We start from the raw sequence: 18,275 nt of genomic DNA on the forward strand, positions 1-18,275 counted from the left end.
ATACGATAAAGGTTTCAGAAAGTATTATGCCTCATGATGCTGTTTTCCAGGGAATTGGCATTTTGGCAAGGTATATACTGCTCCACTCCCAGAGAGAAATGTTGCAGTAGTCAAACCTGATGGGTGTTCATAAATTTCTTCAGAGCAATCGGAGACCTTTTCTTCTACAGTACCCTAGAGCGTGCAATATCAGTCACCAAACTGAGGAGAGAAATTTGTAGGAATTGATTGGTAAAAGCCAAAAAGGGAAAGCAGCTCAGCCCTTGCGTGATGGCCAGAGTGCGACATTTTCCTAGCACATTTTACACAGCTTTGCGGTCCTTTGAACAGATGCAGCTGGTCTCTTACTCCTTTCCTCCCTGTTGCTTTCATCTCTTTTTTTTTCTTTTTTCCCTGCAACTAACACAGCACCTTTGTTTAGGGAATATCCACACAGAATGTCTTTGTTTCTGTAGTTTCAGTTTCTGATTGCTTTCTTCTGTGTGCGTCCTGCCATGCCACTCGTCTCCAGAGCAAGACAACTCAATGCAAGCAAAAGACATCACGGGTTGCCTCATCAGTTGATGTCTCCTTCGCTGGTGTGCGGGGGAAAGAGCAAGAGTGTGTTGGATTAAGTTTTGATCAGTAAACACACATGCATGTGTGAACTTTGCTAGAAGGAATAGAATTCCTCATTGAAGGTAACGTTACCTTCGTGCCTGGTGTTAAGTTGCACGTAATGTGTGCAGAAACAGCCACTTTTTTAAAATAAAATACACAGCAAGGGCACTGATACACATGCCCATTTTAAAGCAAATTATTTCACCTTTATCATTGCTACATTCTTAGCAACGTAAGCTGCCTTGCAACAGCACACAGCTGCTCAAGCATGGAATATTCATTAAATGAATTCATACTGTTTTTTTATCTTGGCACTCTGCCCACCGCACATTTTCATGCCAGCCCAAGATTGCTTAGTCATTTGTTCTTTATGTGTCTTACATGCTTTAAGAAAAGAACCTCATGGGAGAACGTTTTATGAGGCCTTTTTACTTGTTATACCCAAGTAGATTTCCAGCATGTCTCAGGTGCTTTCCGAGGCTGGCTTTGTTAGGAGTCAGGCATCTCTTGTGCCATCCAACTCACAAATTTGTTGCCTGGCTATTATTGTCTTCCCAATACCTTGGCCCAACGCCCAGGAGCAATCCTGGACTGAGGGGACAGGGCTGCAGAGGTCTTCAAGGCCAAAGCAGAGGAGGAAATTTTAGGAGCAGCGGGCCTCGAGGAACAGGAGAGCGTTGTAATTCTTGTGGACAAACAGGGGATTGAGAAGTACAACCAAAGGGCTTCCCAAAGTATCCTATGGTGCAATCCTTCCCTTTTGTGCCGTCGCGACTGAATACAAAATGTTTTCCACTTCTTCTGATGAGAATCCGGTCCTAAACCTTTTAATTGATGAACATAATTACCCCATCTAATAGATGCAGGGGCAGCTTTTTTTTTTTCTTCCTTAAATCAGTGGGCCTATTCATCCAGGCTCTCAATACCTTTTTGGTTTTTTGCATTTACCTGGGGACAGATACAGCTAACGTCATCAGGGCTTTGCTGGGTCGTCCACTAGTTTTCAAAAATGTCATTAAAAGGTTTGCAGGCTGTCGTGTTTTAAAAAAAAAAAAAAAAAAAAAAAACAAAAAACGGGTCTGCTTTGATACAATATGTTGATTCATAGCCGAGGAGTCCCGTCTAGCTGACACCTTATTTTTCGCCTCAGCCGAAGACAGCCGCCCACCTTCCCTCACGGCCGATTGCGCCGTGCGGCTGGTGCGACAGGTGGGGCTCGCGCGGCGGCTGCGCCTTGCGGCGGCTGCGCTTTACGGCAGCCCGTTGCGCTGGCGACGGAGCGTCAGGTTCGGGCCCGCCGCCGTTCAGCAGCGGGACCTGAGACCCCGCTCCCTTCAGCCGGCCGCGGCCTAACGGAGCTTCCCCTCATCCCCGACCTCCCGCTGCGGCCATGGAGAAGTACCAGGTGCTGGGCCTCGTTGGGGAGGGCAGCTACGGGGTGGTGACCAAGTGCAGAAACAAGGAGAGCGGGCAGATCGTCGCCGTCAAAAAGTTCCTGGAAAGCGAGGACGACGCGGTGGTGAGGAAGATCGCCGTGAGGGAAATCAAGCTGCTCAAGGTGAGGAGGGGGCTGGGGGGGGGGGGGAAGGGGGAGAGGGGGCTTTGAGGGCAGCTGGCCTGTAGTTTCCAGCGAAGTCGGACCAAACCGATGGCTTTTTGGTGGCTTCGTGTTTAAATTCAGCTGGGAGACGTTTCCGTCGCAGTATGATGTCCGCCGTGAGCCGCTGCACCGAGATGGTTCATCCAGAGCCTGATCTTGTTTTTCGGAAGCTCCTGTAGTTATGACTCTAGCAACCTGCCCTGCTGCAGGCAAGGGGAGCGATGGAGCTCCGCACGGGTGTTCCCCGGGGAGGGAGAGCAGCCGAGTGTGGGGCCAGCCTTTGCCGTGCTCCAGGGGCCTATTCCCGGCCTACTTGGAATCCTAAGTGAGGTGTTTAAATACCTTCGTGAAGACAAATGTCTCCTTCAAGCAGAATAGTAACCTTTGTGTCTGTGGTCTGGGTTTTTCTTGCAGTAAAGGTGCTGGGTGTTTAGAACCGATGGGTGTGGGTGAGATCTACCTGTAGGAAGGGAATGGGTTCTTGGGAGGAAGCTGTCTCTTGAGACTGCTTAATAGTCCTTTAAGGAGTGGTGTTTATCCGGTGAAGTTGTAGGATAGGTGTAAATTTAAGCCATTGGCTCAGTTTTGAAAGGGAAACACAGTTGCTTCAAACCACGATTTACAAAGTGTAACTAACAAATCCCAAACCAAAAAAGACTGGCTTGGGCCCTGTTTGTATTTCCAGGAGCAGCCAAGCCGTGGTAGATTCTTTTAGCCTTTTAATTGTAGCCGTACAGAGCTGCATTTCCCTTTGGCTGGGTGCTGTGCTGGATTTGCTTGGCTAAACCTGACTTGCTTAGAGTCTAGTCTTGTTTATCTGCCCTGTATTAAGCAGGGAAAGGTACGAGGAAGGAAGTCACGAGCTCTCTATTGCCTCCTGGTGGTAATTGTGTCCCCGTGTGTGTGTGTACCACATCCGAGTACCTTGCTGCTGTGAATTTGCTGAAAACGAAAGAAAGGCTGAACTTTTAAAACCTGCAACTGAGTGCGGACCTGGATGTGTGACAGTGTGCTTGACCAGACTGGGTGCCGGTGTTACCTGATATGGAAAAATGCTTCTAGGAAGGTTTTACTTTATTTTATTTTATTAATGGCACTTTCCTAGCAGGGTTGTACTGCCAGCGAGAGGCTGGAGGAGGACGGATATCACATTCCCTGGACCTTATCAATCAATGGCTAGCCCTTAGGCTGAAGCCAGATGGCATAATGTCCTTTGCTGTTTGAGTGCATGATTTACCTGGTATCAATTGTGGATGCTTTATGCTCACCTAAATGTCCAGTCGTACTTCAGCCTGTTTGCTTCTTATCAGCAGTGTTATGTGGTGTAGCCTCATTGTGTGGGTTGGTTTATTAAAGGTACTTATCTTCATGGGCTGTAGATACTCTGTCTGGGAAAATACTCCAGAGCTTTAGATAAATAGGGTTTTGTGTGTATGCTCTTCAGTGTTTTGTCATACGGTCTTTCTGCTTCCTCTCTTGGCTTTGTTCTACCTACAGAAGCTTTTGCAAGTTGCTAAATTGTTTCACTGCCTGTTTTTTTCTGCTGCGTTCCTTTGTGAACAGGATGCCAGGGATGCAGAGTGGCATTCTGTACCAGGACATACATCCATTGCTCTGCTTGCTCTTTTGGCCACCTTCAGCTCCTTTGCCACGGTAGCCTCTAGCAGTAGTTGCAGCACTTTCCTTCTTCCCATGTCTCACAGGTGGTATGCACAGAAGACTGCTTGTTGCTATGCGTGGGCACATGTGGTAGTTTTAAGTGTTGGGACACGGGTGATCTGTCTGGTGAAGAAATGGAGGGAAGTCTTATTACAGTTGGAGTGCATCTAGGCTTTTCCTCTGACATGGGCTGTTCTGAAGGTGGGAATACGTGCAAACCTGCCTCCTCTCCTCTTGGGTGCTATAAGTGTCTCTTCACAAGTCTGCCAGACTATAGTCCCTGTGCAGTGAAGGGGAAAAAAAAAAAGTGATCACTGCGAGACCTACAGACCCTTAGAGTTAATAGAAATGTACGTGCTGGAGCTTGAGATGCAGCCAGCAGCTCCAAGCATTGTCCCCTCAAACTCTTTTAAAGCAGACCTGTGTGAATCTGGATCATACCTGATCTGTTGGCCAGGCTTGGCTTAGTTAGTGAGTCAAAGCACGTACCACCTCCCAGGTGCATTGGGAATTAACTTGTTTTCGTGGGTAAATGGGAACTTAGCAAGGGGAACATTTCCATATACAGCTCCATAAGCGTGGCCTCTCACAGTGAAAATAAATACCTAGAGATTTAATCTTTTTCTAATTTCTTCTTTTGCATGCTCCCTGTGAACCTAATTTTTTTTTTTTTCTTATTCTCCTCTTCTGGAGAAGAAACTGAGTCATGGCTGAAAACAGCAAAACCTCTTCAGATCTGCTGTGCTGGGAAGAAATTATCCTTGAGGAAAGAGCTTTTTTCAAATTGATCATCTTTTTTAAAAATCATCTCTTTTCAGACCTTCTAAGAAATCTGGGTCTTTGGCAGACCCAGGTGCAGGTTGGCTGGCTCTCCCTCTGGACTGGCAGAGCATGTTCCCTACAAGTCCCTGTGCTCTCAGTCCTTTCGCATCTTTCTTGATCGTGATCCCTGGGCTATGGTGCTGCCTTCAGGCAGCCTCTGATGGTATTTCCCTGCTGGGCTCCAAGGTAATAAATAACTGCGCATTGTAGCATGGTCTGTTTTTGTTCAAGTGGTGTGTCATAAACCAGTGTTACAAATGTGTAACGAATTGGAGTTAATTCTTGGCTGGTCAGAATGTGATGACAAAATAGCTAGAAAATACAGCGGCTTTTTTTCTTTCCTCTTCATGTAAGTTGCAGGTTATTTTCTCTAACTCTCTTCAGCTTCCTCCTCTGCATAATATCGGGGGTAAAAAATCTCTTCAAATCCTTGGCTTGTCAATTTTCAGTCTGAATCCACTAGACAGTTTAATACAAGCTGTTTAATTGTTAACACTATTATAGGTAAGAATGCTGAACTGTCCTTTTATCCATGCTTGTATTCTGGCCCATGTCAGTTATTGTAAATTTGTATAAGCTGGCAGTGCCAACAGAAATGCTTTGGGTATGGTAGGAGCTTAAAAGAAAAGTCTTCTGTCAGTCTTATTAGAAAAAAATAAGATACAGACATGGAGTAGTTGGTGATGAACTGGCAGCTAGGTAGAACAGAGACGTATTGCAGCTGCTTTTGTTTGTTTGTTTTTTTAAATGAGGATGTAAGAGCTTTTTAAAAAGAGAACCTAGAGAAAGGAATGACAGAGAAGAGTGAACTTCCTGGAAATGTGGGAGAAAAGAGAGGAATCGCTTCGGGTTGTTGGGAGAGGCAAAAGGTTTTCTTAAAACGAAACATTGAGAACTGTCTTCAGCAATCCTTTGAATCCTGTCTGGATGAGTAGCTAGCTGTGCTCCTTGTGCCCTGCCCTGAGGGAGCAGGCCAGTATAGCACAGTGTTAATTGGTCACCTTGATGAGGATATCTCCTAAAGGAGTTTTGAGTCACGGGTACAGCCCAATGTTATGGGCTGCATTTATTGTTGCTTGAGCTGTTTGTAAGTAAAACCAGGGAACCAGCAAGGAGTCTCTGCAGCTCACCAGTCGTGGCTAAGTGCCCTGTTTCTCTCGCAGTGGTCAGAGACATACTTGGCAGAATGCTGAACTTATCAGTACAAACCGTCCTGCTTTGTCTTTCCTGCTAGCTGGGGGACCTCTGGATTTTCCCTTGCCATGGCAAATCTTTGTGTGAGATGCTGTTAGGTGCCCGCTGTCTCTCACGTGTCAACCACATGCTCCTCTGGAATTCTTTTTGACTTCCTCAAGATTTCTCTCATGTGGAACATAAGCTTGCTCTAAAGCTTGTCAAGATCAGGGCACGAGTTACTGTCACCTCTTAAGTGAGGAGCGTATTGTGAGAAGCAAAATGCGTGAGATAGTCCTACAACAGAACAGTGTATTTTGAGCATCCCCATTAAGAAGAAATGTCCTTATTTAATGTTTTATTTATGTTTAGGTTGCAAAAATTGATGTCTACATATATGATGTGGTGGAAATCCTCCGATAATGTTAAAAAAAAATATTAAATTGGCAAAATAAAACCTATTCTAAAACATCAGTGAGCTGATTTTAAAAATAAACGAATATGGGTGCCATGACAAGAAGAACATTCCAGGGCAGTGCACCGGCTGGGTTGTAGTTAAAAGTATCTGGTCGCAGTTTACCCATTATATGCTGTCAAGCTCTCACAAAATATTTCCTGTTTTATAACAGCAACTCAGGCATGAGAATCTTGTGAACCTTCTGGAAGTGTGCAAAAAGAAGAAACGGTGGTATCTGGTGTTTGAATTTGTGGATCACACGGTGCTTGATGACCTTGAGGCGTTTCCAAATGGACTAGACTACAGCAGGGTTCGGAAATACTTATTTCAGATTATGAGAGGAATTGCGTTTTGTCACAGTCATAATGTAAGTATGCACAAGAAGTCAGCTCTGCAGTTAACCTTGAATGAATAGATACAGAAGCTTGTATTTTTGATATATGTCAAAACTGAGGGAAATAAAGCCTTGGCTGAAAAGGAAGCGGCGGGGCAGAAGGGACGGACTGAATTTCATACAAAACGTCAGAGCTTGATGTCAGCTAATCCAGTAGTCTGTCTTTGATGAATTTGTGAGAGTATTTGAAAGGAAGGGTCCAGAAGTCTACGGGGATCCAGTACTTGGTGGCCCCTTTTTGTAGGTTGGCTTATCTCGCAGCAGGAGAGAGTTTCTTTTTCAAAGTTTGACTTTGAGAGTGTCAATTTAAACATGGAGGCTTGCTTTTTCTCTTCTGTATTTTTAGGATTTTGTTCTCAACTGATTTCTAACAGGTTTGCCAATTTAATCCTAGTTGTGTAACTACATATATAAACATACACACATTTATTTATATGTTTTGGAAACTGTCTCTCCCATCAATTCTTAAAATACTCTTCACATTTAACTGCAGGACATGCCTGTGGCCCTTGCAGTACTTAGAGCTTTTATATTTGTGGTCAAGGCCAGATTTTCAAGCATAATAAATTCTGCCTGTTTATCTATAGTATATACACCTGCAGAACATAAGCGAAGAGAGACATAAAACAAATGCTTCTGTGTGCAAAAATTAGAGGTTCTGTGTTTACCTGTGCACTTGGGTTGGAACTTGTTCATTGACTATGTGCACATCTGTCTTTTACAGACTCCATATGTTTCCCATGCCTGCAAAAATGTAATCTTCTACCTGGATGTGAGAAAGCTACTGGTTTTGGTGAGCTGCTCGTGAGGAATTTATTTGTCTTGACTTGCTTTTCTCTGTGCAGATAATACATCGGGACATTAAGCCAGAGAACATACTAGTTTCCCAGTCGGGAGTTATAAAACTATGTGATTTTGGATTTGCCCGTACCTTAGCAGCTTCAGGAGAAGCTTACACAGACTACGTGGCAACCCGATGGTACAGAGCTCCAGAGCTGCTGGTGGGAGATACCAAGTATGGCAAGTAAGATTGGCATGCGAGGCGGCAGGAGGGTTGTGGGCTTGTGGGGAGTATGGAGGGGGGTGCTCTGCGTTTTGGGGAGGCGGAAGACGGCTATTCCTTGGCAAACAGGTTAAAGGGATGCTGCTCAGCATTCCCTGGTTATTAACTTGTAAATATTTAAGCCTTCCTCTTCTCTCTCCCACTCTGCAGCTAGCTACTGCCGGTATTAGGCTTTCCTGGCTTAAAAGGCGAGGAGAGCCCTTATCATTCCCGGACTATTGTCTCTAGGAGCTTTTCAGTTGCCAATGCTAGTATTGGAGGGGGCTATGATAAGAATTCCCTCCTGTGTGGTTGGAGTCATGGAGGGAGGACAGAAAAGTCCCTTCAAACAATTCTAGATGGACATTTCAGGAGGGAGGAGGTGGGACGAATGAGTTTTTTTTCTTACTGGCATCCCCAGTACTGCAAAACCAGGTCAGAACTTAAACTGTGGTATTCACAGGTCTGTTAGTACAATTGGGCAGGTTTATATATGTCCCTGTATTACATGTCATTTTCAGTAAATGTGCCTGAAGAGGGGATAGCGGCAGAAAGAGGAGCTCCTTATCTTTGTGTTCTCTAAAGTGCAAGATTCTACTAATGTGTTATGTTATGTGGTATTAGGTTTTTTTAAAGCGATACGTTTTGGAATCTGATTTTACATGTCAGGCTTCTGCTAGCATTTGCCTTCTTCAAGAGCTGAATCCTTCCCATTCATCAGAGCAGTTGTAAGCTTGGAAAACTGCTGTCTTGCTGTCTAGGGGGGGCAAAGCTGCCCTCGGTGCTTGTAACCTGCTGAAGACGTGCTGTGCACTGGCCTGGCTCAGCCTTTAGATCAAAGAGACGAATGAAGCCGTGCTGAGCTGGGGTGTGGGTTGTGTTTTGTTTGTTTTTTTTTTTCCAGGGCTGTGGATGTGTGGGCTATTGGTGCTCTGATAACAGAAATGCTTACAGGAGAGCCCCTCTTCCCTGGAGATTCAGACATTGACCAGCTCTACCATATCACCAAGTGCCTGGGTAAGAACAGCCTGTTGGGCTCCTAGTGCCTGCTTAGTAATGAAGGCGTCAAATACATTTTGACAGGGGGAGTAGTAGGGTGTGGGGAGAAAGCCTGCAGTGTGTGCTGAACTATTTCTGAGAGCGTGTACTCCTAGCGCCTGTTACAAAGGAGGAGCTTCTGAGAACAACATAAATTCACGGCGCACGGGTGGAAACAGAACGACCCAGACTGTAACCCTTAACGGTAGTTGTCACCCAGAATTCCAGCCTCTCATGTGTTTCATGGAGCTGTTCTGTATTTCTTCCATGTGGTTGCTTTGTTTGTGTGATTCCAGGTAATTTAATTCCGAGACACCAAGAGTTATTCTATAAAAATCCCCTCTTTGCTGGCATGAGGTTGCCTGAAGTGAAGGAGGCCGAATCTCTGGACAAACGATATCCCAAGCTCTCTGCTGCGGTGCTAGATTTAGCCAAGGTAATTAACTGATCATTTACTGTGAACATTTCTCTGTTTACTTGTCCTTCACCTTGGGGAGCTGAGTAAAGCCTACAGAAAGGGTTGGGGCTGTTAAACTGGCATTCTCTCAACTACCCATGCAATGAGCAACTGCTTGGGTTGGTGGCTTGGTGAGGACTGCAAGGATACGATAGCTGCCATCCTGGGTGACAGGGGAGACTCAGCCAGTCATCCCCAGAGCCAAAATGATCACTGCATATCCCCCAGGGAAGATTTGTAGCATATAGTGCCCCACTGATTAAGTTTTCCAAGGAGATTTGAAAAGTGAAGAAGGGCTTGTGTTGAAAGCATCTGCTGTACACTTCACTGCATCCTTTGATCTTTTGAAAGGTCTCCCAACAAGCTTTGCCCCTCACTCGCTACCGAAGTGGATGCTTTGGAGATAACACACGGCCCCTTACTGCTTCCTCCATCGCAGAGCTGTGTGGATGTAGTGTTTTCTGCCAAACCTCCCTGTAGCTGCTGGTGCAAGCAAGTAGGTTTGGATGGGATGGCATCCAAACGCGTCCCTTGCCCTTGGAGCTATGTGTCTACGATGTGGGAGTTAGGAAGCCTATAGCTTTGTGATAGATTCTGAAGAATCCTTCCAGGGAGTGTTTTTGTGCATTCACACAGGAGCACCAGTATGTTGGGTAGCTAAAACAACCTGAAAACCACATGGTTGTATTTGAAATGCCTAAAAACAGATTCTAAAGCCTTAGCCAAACAAACTGAAACCAAGGGAGGTTTACTGAGAGCAGAGTGATCTATTTGTGTGACAGGTATTCCCTGTGCAACGAGTCTTTGAGCGTTAGTGATTGGAATGGAAGCAGCCAGCAAACATTAAACTTCTTTGGTAGTGGTGTCCCTTGGGCCCATCTCAATATAACAGGCCCTAGAGGGGGGAGTTTTGCAGCTTTTTTCTTGATTTCACTCGGAAATGCTAAAGCCTTTGTTTCATTTCTAATGTATTTGCCTTTTAATGTTTCCGTTGATTTGACAGAAGTGTTTGCAGATTGATCCAGACAAAAGACCATCCTGTGCTGAACTCTTGCAGTGCGATTTCTTTAACAAAGATGGATTTGCTGAAAGGTAAACAATTCATTCCTTGCTTAAAGCAGGCTAATATTAGAAGGAAGTTAAGCAGTTGTGCTTGAAGATTGCATGCTGGGTTTGCAGAGCTGGCAGCCGCTGAATGTCTTGGGTTTTGTTTGGTTTTAGCCTTCCTGGAAATAGAACAGTTGAAAGGGAACGCATTGCAGCAGCATGTTTGCCGCATTAACTTGTCATGACACTTAATTCATCAGCGTGCGCACCCAGTGTCACACCGTATTGGGTAGTATAGTTTCACACTGTATTTGCTGTCTGCAACTACATCAGACTGAGATACAAACGTCTCTATTCCTGAAATGTGAAAAGTGTGCACTCGTAAGATTTTATTTATTTTAATGGATGCATCTTATTTGGCTGGCTTCCCTTTAGTTAAAAAGGCATGGTTTGTTTGAGTACTTAAATGGTTGTAGGAGCCCGGGCTGAACACCAACTAATGATGATATTAACAGACACACCCCCTTTTTTTTTCTTCCTTATATGGAATATAGATTTGCTCAGGAGCTTAAATTAAAGATTCAGAAAGATGCCAGAGACCATCAGTTACAAAAAAAATCAAAAATAAGCAAAAGGGACAAAGATGATGTTTTAGAAGAAAGAAAAATGCTTGGTATCCAGGTTGGTCCATCTTTGTTTTCCAAACTTTTATTATTTTTTTTCATGTTTTAAAATCACTATATGTGCAGCAGTTTAAGTTCATAGCAAAAAAAAAAAAGCATAATCGTCCATTTCATTTAAAAAAAAAAAAAAGACTAGGTAAGTGTGATGTGCCAGAGAAGTTCACCTGTGGAGGCCACGGTGAGTATAAAAAGCGCTGAAGACATTGTCGCCCGATTCAAGGCAGTACGTTAGGCCAGTGCCCCCCCAGCTCTGCAGGCTGATGTGTAGAAGTTCTGTGCCGTTGATTCTAGCCATTTGGCCACTACAAAGTTGCTCTAGTGCTTGGCTCAGAGGTCTGCAAATGGCTATTTGGACAGTCCGCTGCAGGTAAACTACATCGTGACGCAGTTACTGGCAAATACAGCGCTGAAGGAAGAATTAATTAGGAAGTGTAACTCATGTTGAGTCACGAAAAATGCGTGTATGCTGTTGTTTACCTGTGTTAAAGCCCTCTCTCCAAAGTTACGTATTTTACTTTTGATCAGATACTAATCAGTAGAGGCTTCAGAGTGAGTTGAGGTGACATTTGGCTCAGTTCTTATTTAATTTCTTTGGAAGTGACACAGGATGCGGCTGTTCTTCCTCCGTCATTTTCAGTCTTATTTACAGAGGGGGCTGGAAGCCTGATGAGTCTCCTCCTGCTTGATGGAGAACAGAGGTTTTCTACTAAAAAACATTCCATCTCTGTTAGATCCTTGCAGAATCCTGCAGGTGTAGGCTTTGACTTTTTTACCCACACGTACTGCTCAAAGCTACTTTTTAAACATGTCTGTAAGAGAAAGACAATGTTTATCTGCCCAAACAGGATTTCAGCATTGACCCAAAGAGCAGAGATACAAAGGTACTAAAGGCGAAGCGCTCTAAAGCTGATGCGGAGAAAGCAGACCGATCCTCTAACCTGAGCTCCCTCTACGACAGTGCGATCAACCCGTTTAAAATAAGCCCTCACACCAGCCTAAAGGATTCCAGCAGCAGCTTGGACTATGCCAAGAATGCAGGCATAGTTATCCCTCCCATCAACCAGAACCTTTCTCCCACTACGGTTGGGATGGGGCCCATGCCTGGAAACCTTAATTACAGGTAAGGAAACAGAACTAGAAGAGCTTGTATCTATCGTCCCTGTTGCCGAGGAGCTGTAATGTCCTGAGAGGGGGGCAGGATGATTATGTGGGAACGTGAGATGTGGGTTTGGGACAGCACACGGCTAGGAACAGTCCTGGGGTGAAGCGTTGTATGTGGATAAGAAGGCCCGGCTTCACCTGGAGCGGCTGTGCGTGTCCACACAGGCACAGGGTCCCCGTGTTTCTGCACTTGGCAGAGCACTACTGGACAGCAGCAGTTTGCCAGCTGCTGTGACACTGGCCTTTCTTTGATTCGTGGCTTGTCCTTTGGTCCCAACTTCTCTATTAACTGAGCTCACAAAGGGTATTCTCCCCATGAGCCCTCTTCCTAAGCATTTGATGACAGTGTTTCTGGGTGTCTGCATTTGTTGTTTTTACATCCACCGTGTTACCCCAGTTAATACGAAGTTTCGGTTATTTTTGATTACAGAGTTGATGAGAAGAGTAAAAAATACTTGAACCCCTTCCTAAAGCAACGGAAGCATTCTCCAGCGGGCCATTACAGTGTAAGCTTGACATCGGTAAGTCATCTGTCTTTCCCCCTTGGCAAAGCAAAAATAAATTCTGAACTCAAGTATGTGTTTTATTGTCAAGAATCCCATGTTTTGCAGCCTTCAGCATAATTCCCAACTAGAAATACTATTTTCTTTACCCCTTTTTTTCTATAGGTGTGTTGTCTGTTATCCTTTGCTACTAGTTATCTTATATGAAACGTATTTTGTGTCAGAGGACAATTTTAAATGAGGGGAGCAGTCCATCACAGCATATCTGTAAGACTTGGAATATATCCATGGCCTCCTGCCTGGCCAGGAAAAGTAGACCATGTGTACTGCGCTGCTGAAGCAGAATTGAGGATTTGGATTTAACATGGTCAGGGCCTTATTTAGTCGTGTCATAAATGCATTAAAAATTGATAATGAAAACAAGTGAAATGGAAAGCTGTCCACTGCATCACTGCCTAGGCAATATTGTTTCCATGCCAGCAGGAATGTTTGCCTTTTTGCAGATACCTAATCCGAGTGTTGTATTTTGTCTCTCTGAGAGCACTCTCGCTTAGATGATTTTTTTTTTTTTTTTTTGCTGTGGCTGTTCTATTGTCTTTAATGTATAAATGACACTTGAGCAGAATGGATTCCTTCACACACATTAGGGTCTTTTCTTTTACTCTTGCGCAAGTTCAGCTACAGCGGAACATTGCTGGGTTGGTGTATTTTTAAGCTTGAAAACAGCTTTGTTCTATATTTTCATGAGCTGGTACTTGTGCCCTTGATTACAGGTTACTAATGAAAAAAACATCCTGCAGGCAAATAGGAAAAAATGGGAATTCTCCAAGGCAGATGTGCGTTTGCCAGAACTAAATCATCTCCCTGAACTCAGAGCAGTGGAAGGTAGGAGCTTTGATCTCCTCTAAATGAAACCTGGATTCTGAATAAGTGACAGGAAGCAGTATGCATTAAGGAGTCAGCTCTTGCTCCCTTGATGTGGTATGCATTGGTTTTGTTTTGCAGCGTGGCATCCCAGATTTCTGAAAAAGGAAAATAAACCAGTTTCAGAGTCCCGTGTCCCTTCTCTTGCTGCTATTGACCTCCATACCCCAAGTCTGGCCTCACAGCAGGTAAGAAAGCAATGAAATAGTTTGTGCTGCTCTGTATTTGTTTGGTTCAGGACTTTCTGAACAGCACGACCCACAAATTTCCAGTGTGACTCTTGACAGAAGCAGAACTTGCCTTGGTTTCTTAACTGTCTAAGTTAAGGACCTGAGGTCTTAGGCTGGGGGAGAAGAGAAGGGTCACAGATGAAACACAGGGCTCTATTTGTCTCTCTGAGGTTTGCTAAATACTAGATTCTCACTGCTAAGACAGACAACATGAATTGTTGCTATTTCAGCTGGCTGGATTGGGGTGTAAGTAAGCCTGATTTGCCAGAGTTGAAGAGAGGCCAGGAGGGACACGTGTTTTGAGGAGAACTGTTCTGGCTGTGTTAGATGTTGAGGGGCTGAGTGCAGTAGGGAGGGGGAAAGCGTAGGAGCCAGGCATAGGGAGAGAAGGAGAAAACTTGCTGCTCTCTTAAAAGATGAGTTCTTCGGTCACATTGAGATGTTTGGCAGTTAAGTAATTCCAGAGACCCTCACTTTGGCCACCTTACTTCCAGTTGAGATTTGGCAGACCGCATTGGGGCAGGGGGAGGAAGTGTTTTGGAAGTCTGATTTGATCAAAGAACAGATGTGTTTTAAGTTGTATGTGGGCATTGCGTACGTCCCTAGAAGGCGGTTTCCCACTGCACTCTCTATTTATACTACGCTTGGAAATTCAACCCTCTCTTTCTTTTTTTCCCTTCTCAATTTACAGCTGTCGGGGACCTTGATGCCCGATGTGTCAGAAGCCGGTTTCCCCAGAGTCGACCACTAGCCTTATGGAGGAGATCACACCTGTAAAAGGTAGGCTTTAATTTCTGCAGCGTAGCCTTCTGGTGGCTTTAATTTCTCCTGTGTACTGGTATCTTTCAAATAGATAGTTTCATGAACGCTTACCTAGTTGGGAGGTGCAAGGGGAAAAATCCTTTTACGCTTTGCATTCTCGGTTAGGACCCCTAGCTAGGACAGACTTCTCATGTAGGGCAGCATGCAGCTTTCTTTACAGGTCCTGAAGTTGGCTGTGGCAGGCAAATTGTTTTCCTGAGCTGAGGTGCTGGGCGTTGGTTTTGGAAGTTAAGCAGCACATGAAGCTGGGGGGTTGAGGAAGGCGACAGAATAACAAAAAGGGGAAAGTGGCTGCCTTCGGGTGAGGAGTGGAAAAAAGGATTGTATGTACAGCACTGTGTAGTGCATCGCAGAAAATGGACTTTCGTGCAGGAAGGGAGAAAAGTGGTTTGGGGCGCTTGTCAAGCTTGATATTAAGGAAAATTTTTAGTAACTATGTCATGCAATATAAATTTATTTAATGTAGCTGTCAATACCTCAGTGCTCTCCAGGCATGAGACAGGGGTCTGGGGGAGAAGGAGGCTTAGGAAAAGTCCTGGCTGTGCGGTTGACTTCTAGTCTTAAGATCAAATTACTGAGTTTGAACTCTGCCACTCCATTTGCACTTTCAATTAGCATCGCATCTTATCATTGTAGATTGTTTTAAGCTGAGGCTTTTAGATGTGGTTTTAATAGTTTCTCATCTTGCACGTTGAAACATGTGCAGTTCTCTTAAGTCATTTTGTCTGAAAAAAAAAAACAACAAAACCTCATAGAAAAAATGTGTGGTTTTGTTTGTTGTTTTGCTTTTTTCCATTGGGGTATTGTTATGTCTTGTAACATGCTCAGCATTTTCCAGGGAGTCTGCTGTATGTGTTGGAGTTTGTCTCATCTTCTTGAAAGCAAGAACTTCAGAGTTTAGCTGAGGGGTTTTGCTCTCGTGATCACCTCTCTTTCCTCACTGAGGCTGGGCAGAAGGACTGCACCTTCCACAAGGAGCAAAGTTGGGGAGAATAAAGAAGGGAAGGAGACAAGGTGCTCTGGGAGGGTCTTCAGAAGCTGTGCTCCAAAATCTCACCGGCTGTATCGGAACCTTGTGTCCTGCGTAGATGGGATTTACTCAGCGCTCTGGGTACCCTGGTGCTGCCAGCCCAGACATGATCGCATATCTGTCCCTTCTCATGGTGGCCACAGGGACTGCCAGGCACCACAGCCTCCCTCCTCTCTTACTCACTGTTCGTTACAGATAACCACGAGCGTGTCATGGCAATACTGTTAACATGCAGGTGCAAACTGTGCGTCTTAGTGGTTTTTTGGGGGCTCTGGTGTTTCCCGTTTGAGCAGAGGGAGCAACTGCTGGCTCTGGAGTCTCTGCACAAATGGTTTACGTGCTCTTAATATATGTGAGTGTATTTGGCACTTAATGCACGTGATGTGATGGCTTAATGCTACTAGGAAGAAAGAAGAAAAACTATTGGGATGGGAAGCGATCTTGATAATAGAAGTAGGGGGAAAAGAAACCTTACTAAAGTCTCATCTGTGAAGCACGGGAGGTGTAAGTGCACAGCTTTAGCAAGGTAAGGACGTGTGATAAATCCAAATAAAGGAAGCCTATCATCAGGGATTATCTCAGTGGTTTTGTTACCCTGTCCGTAACATCATTCTGCTTTTTTCCTCTTGACGCAGGTGGCTGAAACAGTGGGAACAAACCACCCGAGCGTCCAGTGCTGAAGCTGCAAGGTCTCTGCAGGAGAGAGGAGGATCCCTTTCTCTCTCGTTAGTGCAGCAGACTGCCACGGGAAGCGGCTCGGGTCCGGTCCGTGGGCAGAGCTCGCACTGCCATTGCTGCTGGATTTCTTGCATGCAAAACAGCTGCTGAAATACCGACTTTCTGGCCTGGGGCCAGGTCTTGTCTGAGGCTGCTCGGAGAAAAATAGCGGTTATTGGTGTGTGAGAAGGGCAGAAGCTGGTTTGGAGGATTTTGGAGGAAGCTGGGCTTGCTTTTGTCTAACTGCTGCCCTCTTGAGGATTTTCTTTTGAAATGAATAGTGAAGAGAGTAGATAGCTGCTGGAGTTGCCCGTGTTTTGGTGGACTGCCTGATCTCTATTGGAAAGTACCTTTGCCTTGACAAAAATGGCAGTGAAGAAAATCTTTGTGCAAGAAATACAACGTTTAAATGCCTAAATGGTCCCAGCTGTCCCTTTTGAAACCCTTGCTAACGCTCAGCAGCATGTGTGACCTTGTGTTAGCTTCCTTTTCCCTCCGTGCTTTCGTCCCTGTTTTTTGGGTGGTTGTCTTTCGGGTGTTGAACTGGGCCCATTGTCTGGCCACGCTGGGTCAACATCTGGCTGTTACTAATGGTTAAGGAAGAATATCGGTGTAAAATCCTGAGCCAGGTGGCTTGTGAAATGGCTTCGTGAGCGCTCAGCAACATGCTTAAGTCATCAGTCCTTTTGCTCCCTTGGGGGAGCGGGACATGTAAAATGTGACAGTGGCATCGTTTTTATCTTGGGGCCATTAGGAGACCATTTGTGCTTAACTGCTCTCAACGTTGGCTGTAGTCAGTTTTACGGAGTCCCTGTGTTGTTCACAATTATTTTCTGGCAGCTCACGGCCGCTGTCACAGCTCGCACCCCTGTACAGTGTAGTTAATTTTGGAACTCGTCTTTCCACAAAATACGGCCTTTTCCCGTCGATGTATCACAGCAGGACATGGTATGAATGTCATGGCATTTACAGCTTTGTGGCTATGCTGCATTTTGACACGTACGTTAAAATTTGTAAATAAAAGGATATTCAAATTCCAAATTTCTCGGCACTAGCGTGTGCTTACAAATAAATGTAAGATGCGTTCACTTAGTCTTCCCCGGACTCCGTGTCCCATCTGCTCGTTGGTAGTGCTGGCATCACCTGCATTGAAAAATAAGACTTTTAAATCCCGAAGCCAACCACGCTCACCTTCCCGATTGGCGATACCACTGTTACCTTCCCATTGTCCTGCTTTTTTTTTTGCCACTAACGATAAACGGCTCCGGGGTAGCCCAGTTGTACCTGTAGTGAACGTGCCAGTCACCTCCCCGGCCAGAAAACAGCAAACTGCTCCTCCTGGAAAAGATTCCGGGGAAACCTCTGCCTGCTCTCCAGCTGTTATCCCTTATGCCGCATCTGATGGCTGAGAGTTTAGGTTTTATTATTGTGAGAACAGGGGGGGAAGGGGAGAGGGAGGGGAAAAAAGGAGGGGTGATGGGGAGTGGGGGAAAAAATAAGGGGGTGGGGGAAGGTTTTGGGGAAGGTGGGGGGGAGGAAGGGTTACAGGGAATGGGGGGAGGTTAGGGGAATGAGGGGGAGGTTTTAGAGGAATGGGGGGAGAAGGAAGGTTGGTTGTGGAGGAAAGAAGGTTTTAGGGGAAGGTGGGAAGAAAAAGGTTTTAGAGAAGATGGAAAAAGGAAGGTTTCAGGGGAATGAGGGGGAAATGGAAGTTTTTAGGGAAGATGGGGAGGAAGGGAACGTTTATGGAGGAGGGAAGGTTTTTAGGGGTAGGTGCGGGGGGGGAAGAAAGGTTTTACAGGAATGGGAGGAAAAGGAAGGGTTGGGGGAGAGGAAGGTTTTGGGGAAGGCGGGGGAAAAAAGGGTTTGGGGCTATGGGGGGAAGGAAGGATTATTTTGGGGGGAAGGGAAGGTTT

General features: G+C 45.2%; 1 protein-coding gene across 1 annotated transcript; it reads left to right on the forward strand.

Moving 5' to 3' along the window:
• Positions 1–1,875: 1,875 nt before the first annotated feature.
• On the forward strand, positions 1,876–17,388 carry CDKL2 (cyclin dependent kinase like 2). Its single transcript, XM_082482959.1, has 13 exons — positions 1,876–2,158; positions 6,484–6,678; positions 7,551–7,729; positions 8,652–8,764; positions 9,082–9,221; positions 10,246–10,334; positions 10,844–10,970; positions 11,818–12,092; positions 12,564–12,654; positions 13,410–13,521; positions 13,642–13,748; positions 14,482–14,570; positions 16,278–17,388. Exons 1-12 carry the CDS (start codon positions 1,991–1,993, stop codon positions 14,539–14,541), a joined length of 1,656 nt encoding a protein of 551 aa, XP_082339085.1. The 5' UTR covers positions 1,876–1,990; the 3' UTR covers positions 14,542–14,570; positions 16,278–17,388.
• The last annotated feature ends 887 nt before the right edge of the window (positions 17,389–18,275 follow it).

Source organism: Vanellus vanellus (genome assembly GCF_965231255.1).
Source record: "Vanellus vanellus genome assembly, chromosome: 4".
In the NCBI taxonomy this organism is placed as follows: Eukaryota; Metazoa; Chordata; class Aves; order Charadriiformes; family Charadriidae; genus Vanellus; species Vanellus vanellus.

Coding starts and splice junctions, on each gene's coding strand:
- CDKL2 (XM_082482959.1), top strand. CDS start 1,991: ATGGAGAAGTACCAGGTGCTGGGCCTCGTTGGGGAGGGCAGCTACGGG. Junction 8,765..9,081: donor CCATATCACCAAGTGCCTGG/GTAAGAACAGCC, acceptor GTGTGATTCCAG/GTAATTTAATTCCGAGACAC. Junction 12,093..12,563: donor CCTGGAAACCTTAATTACAG/GTAAGGAAACAG, acceptor TTTTGATTACAG/AGTTGATGAGAAGAGTAAAA.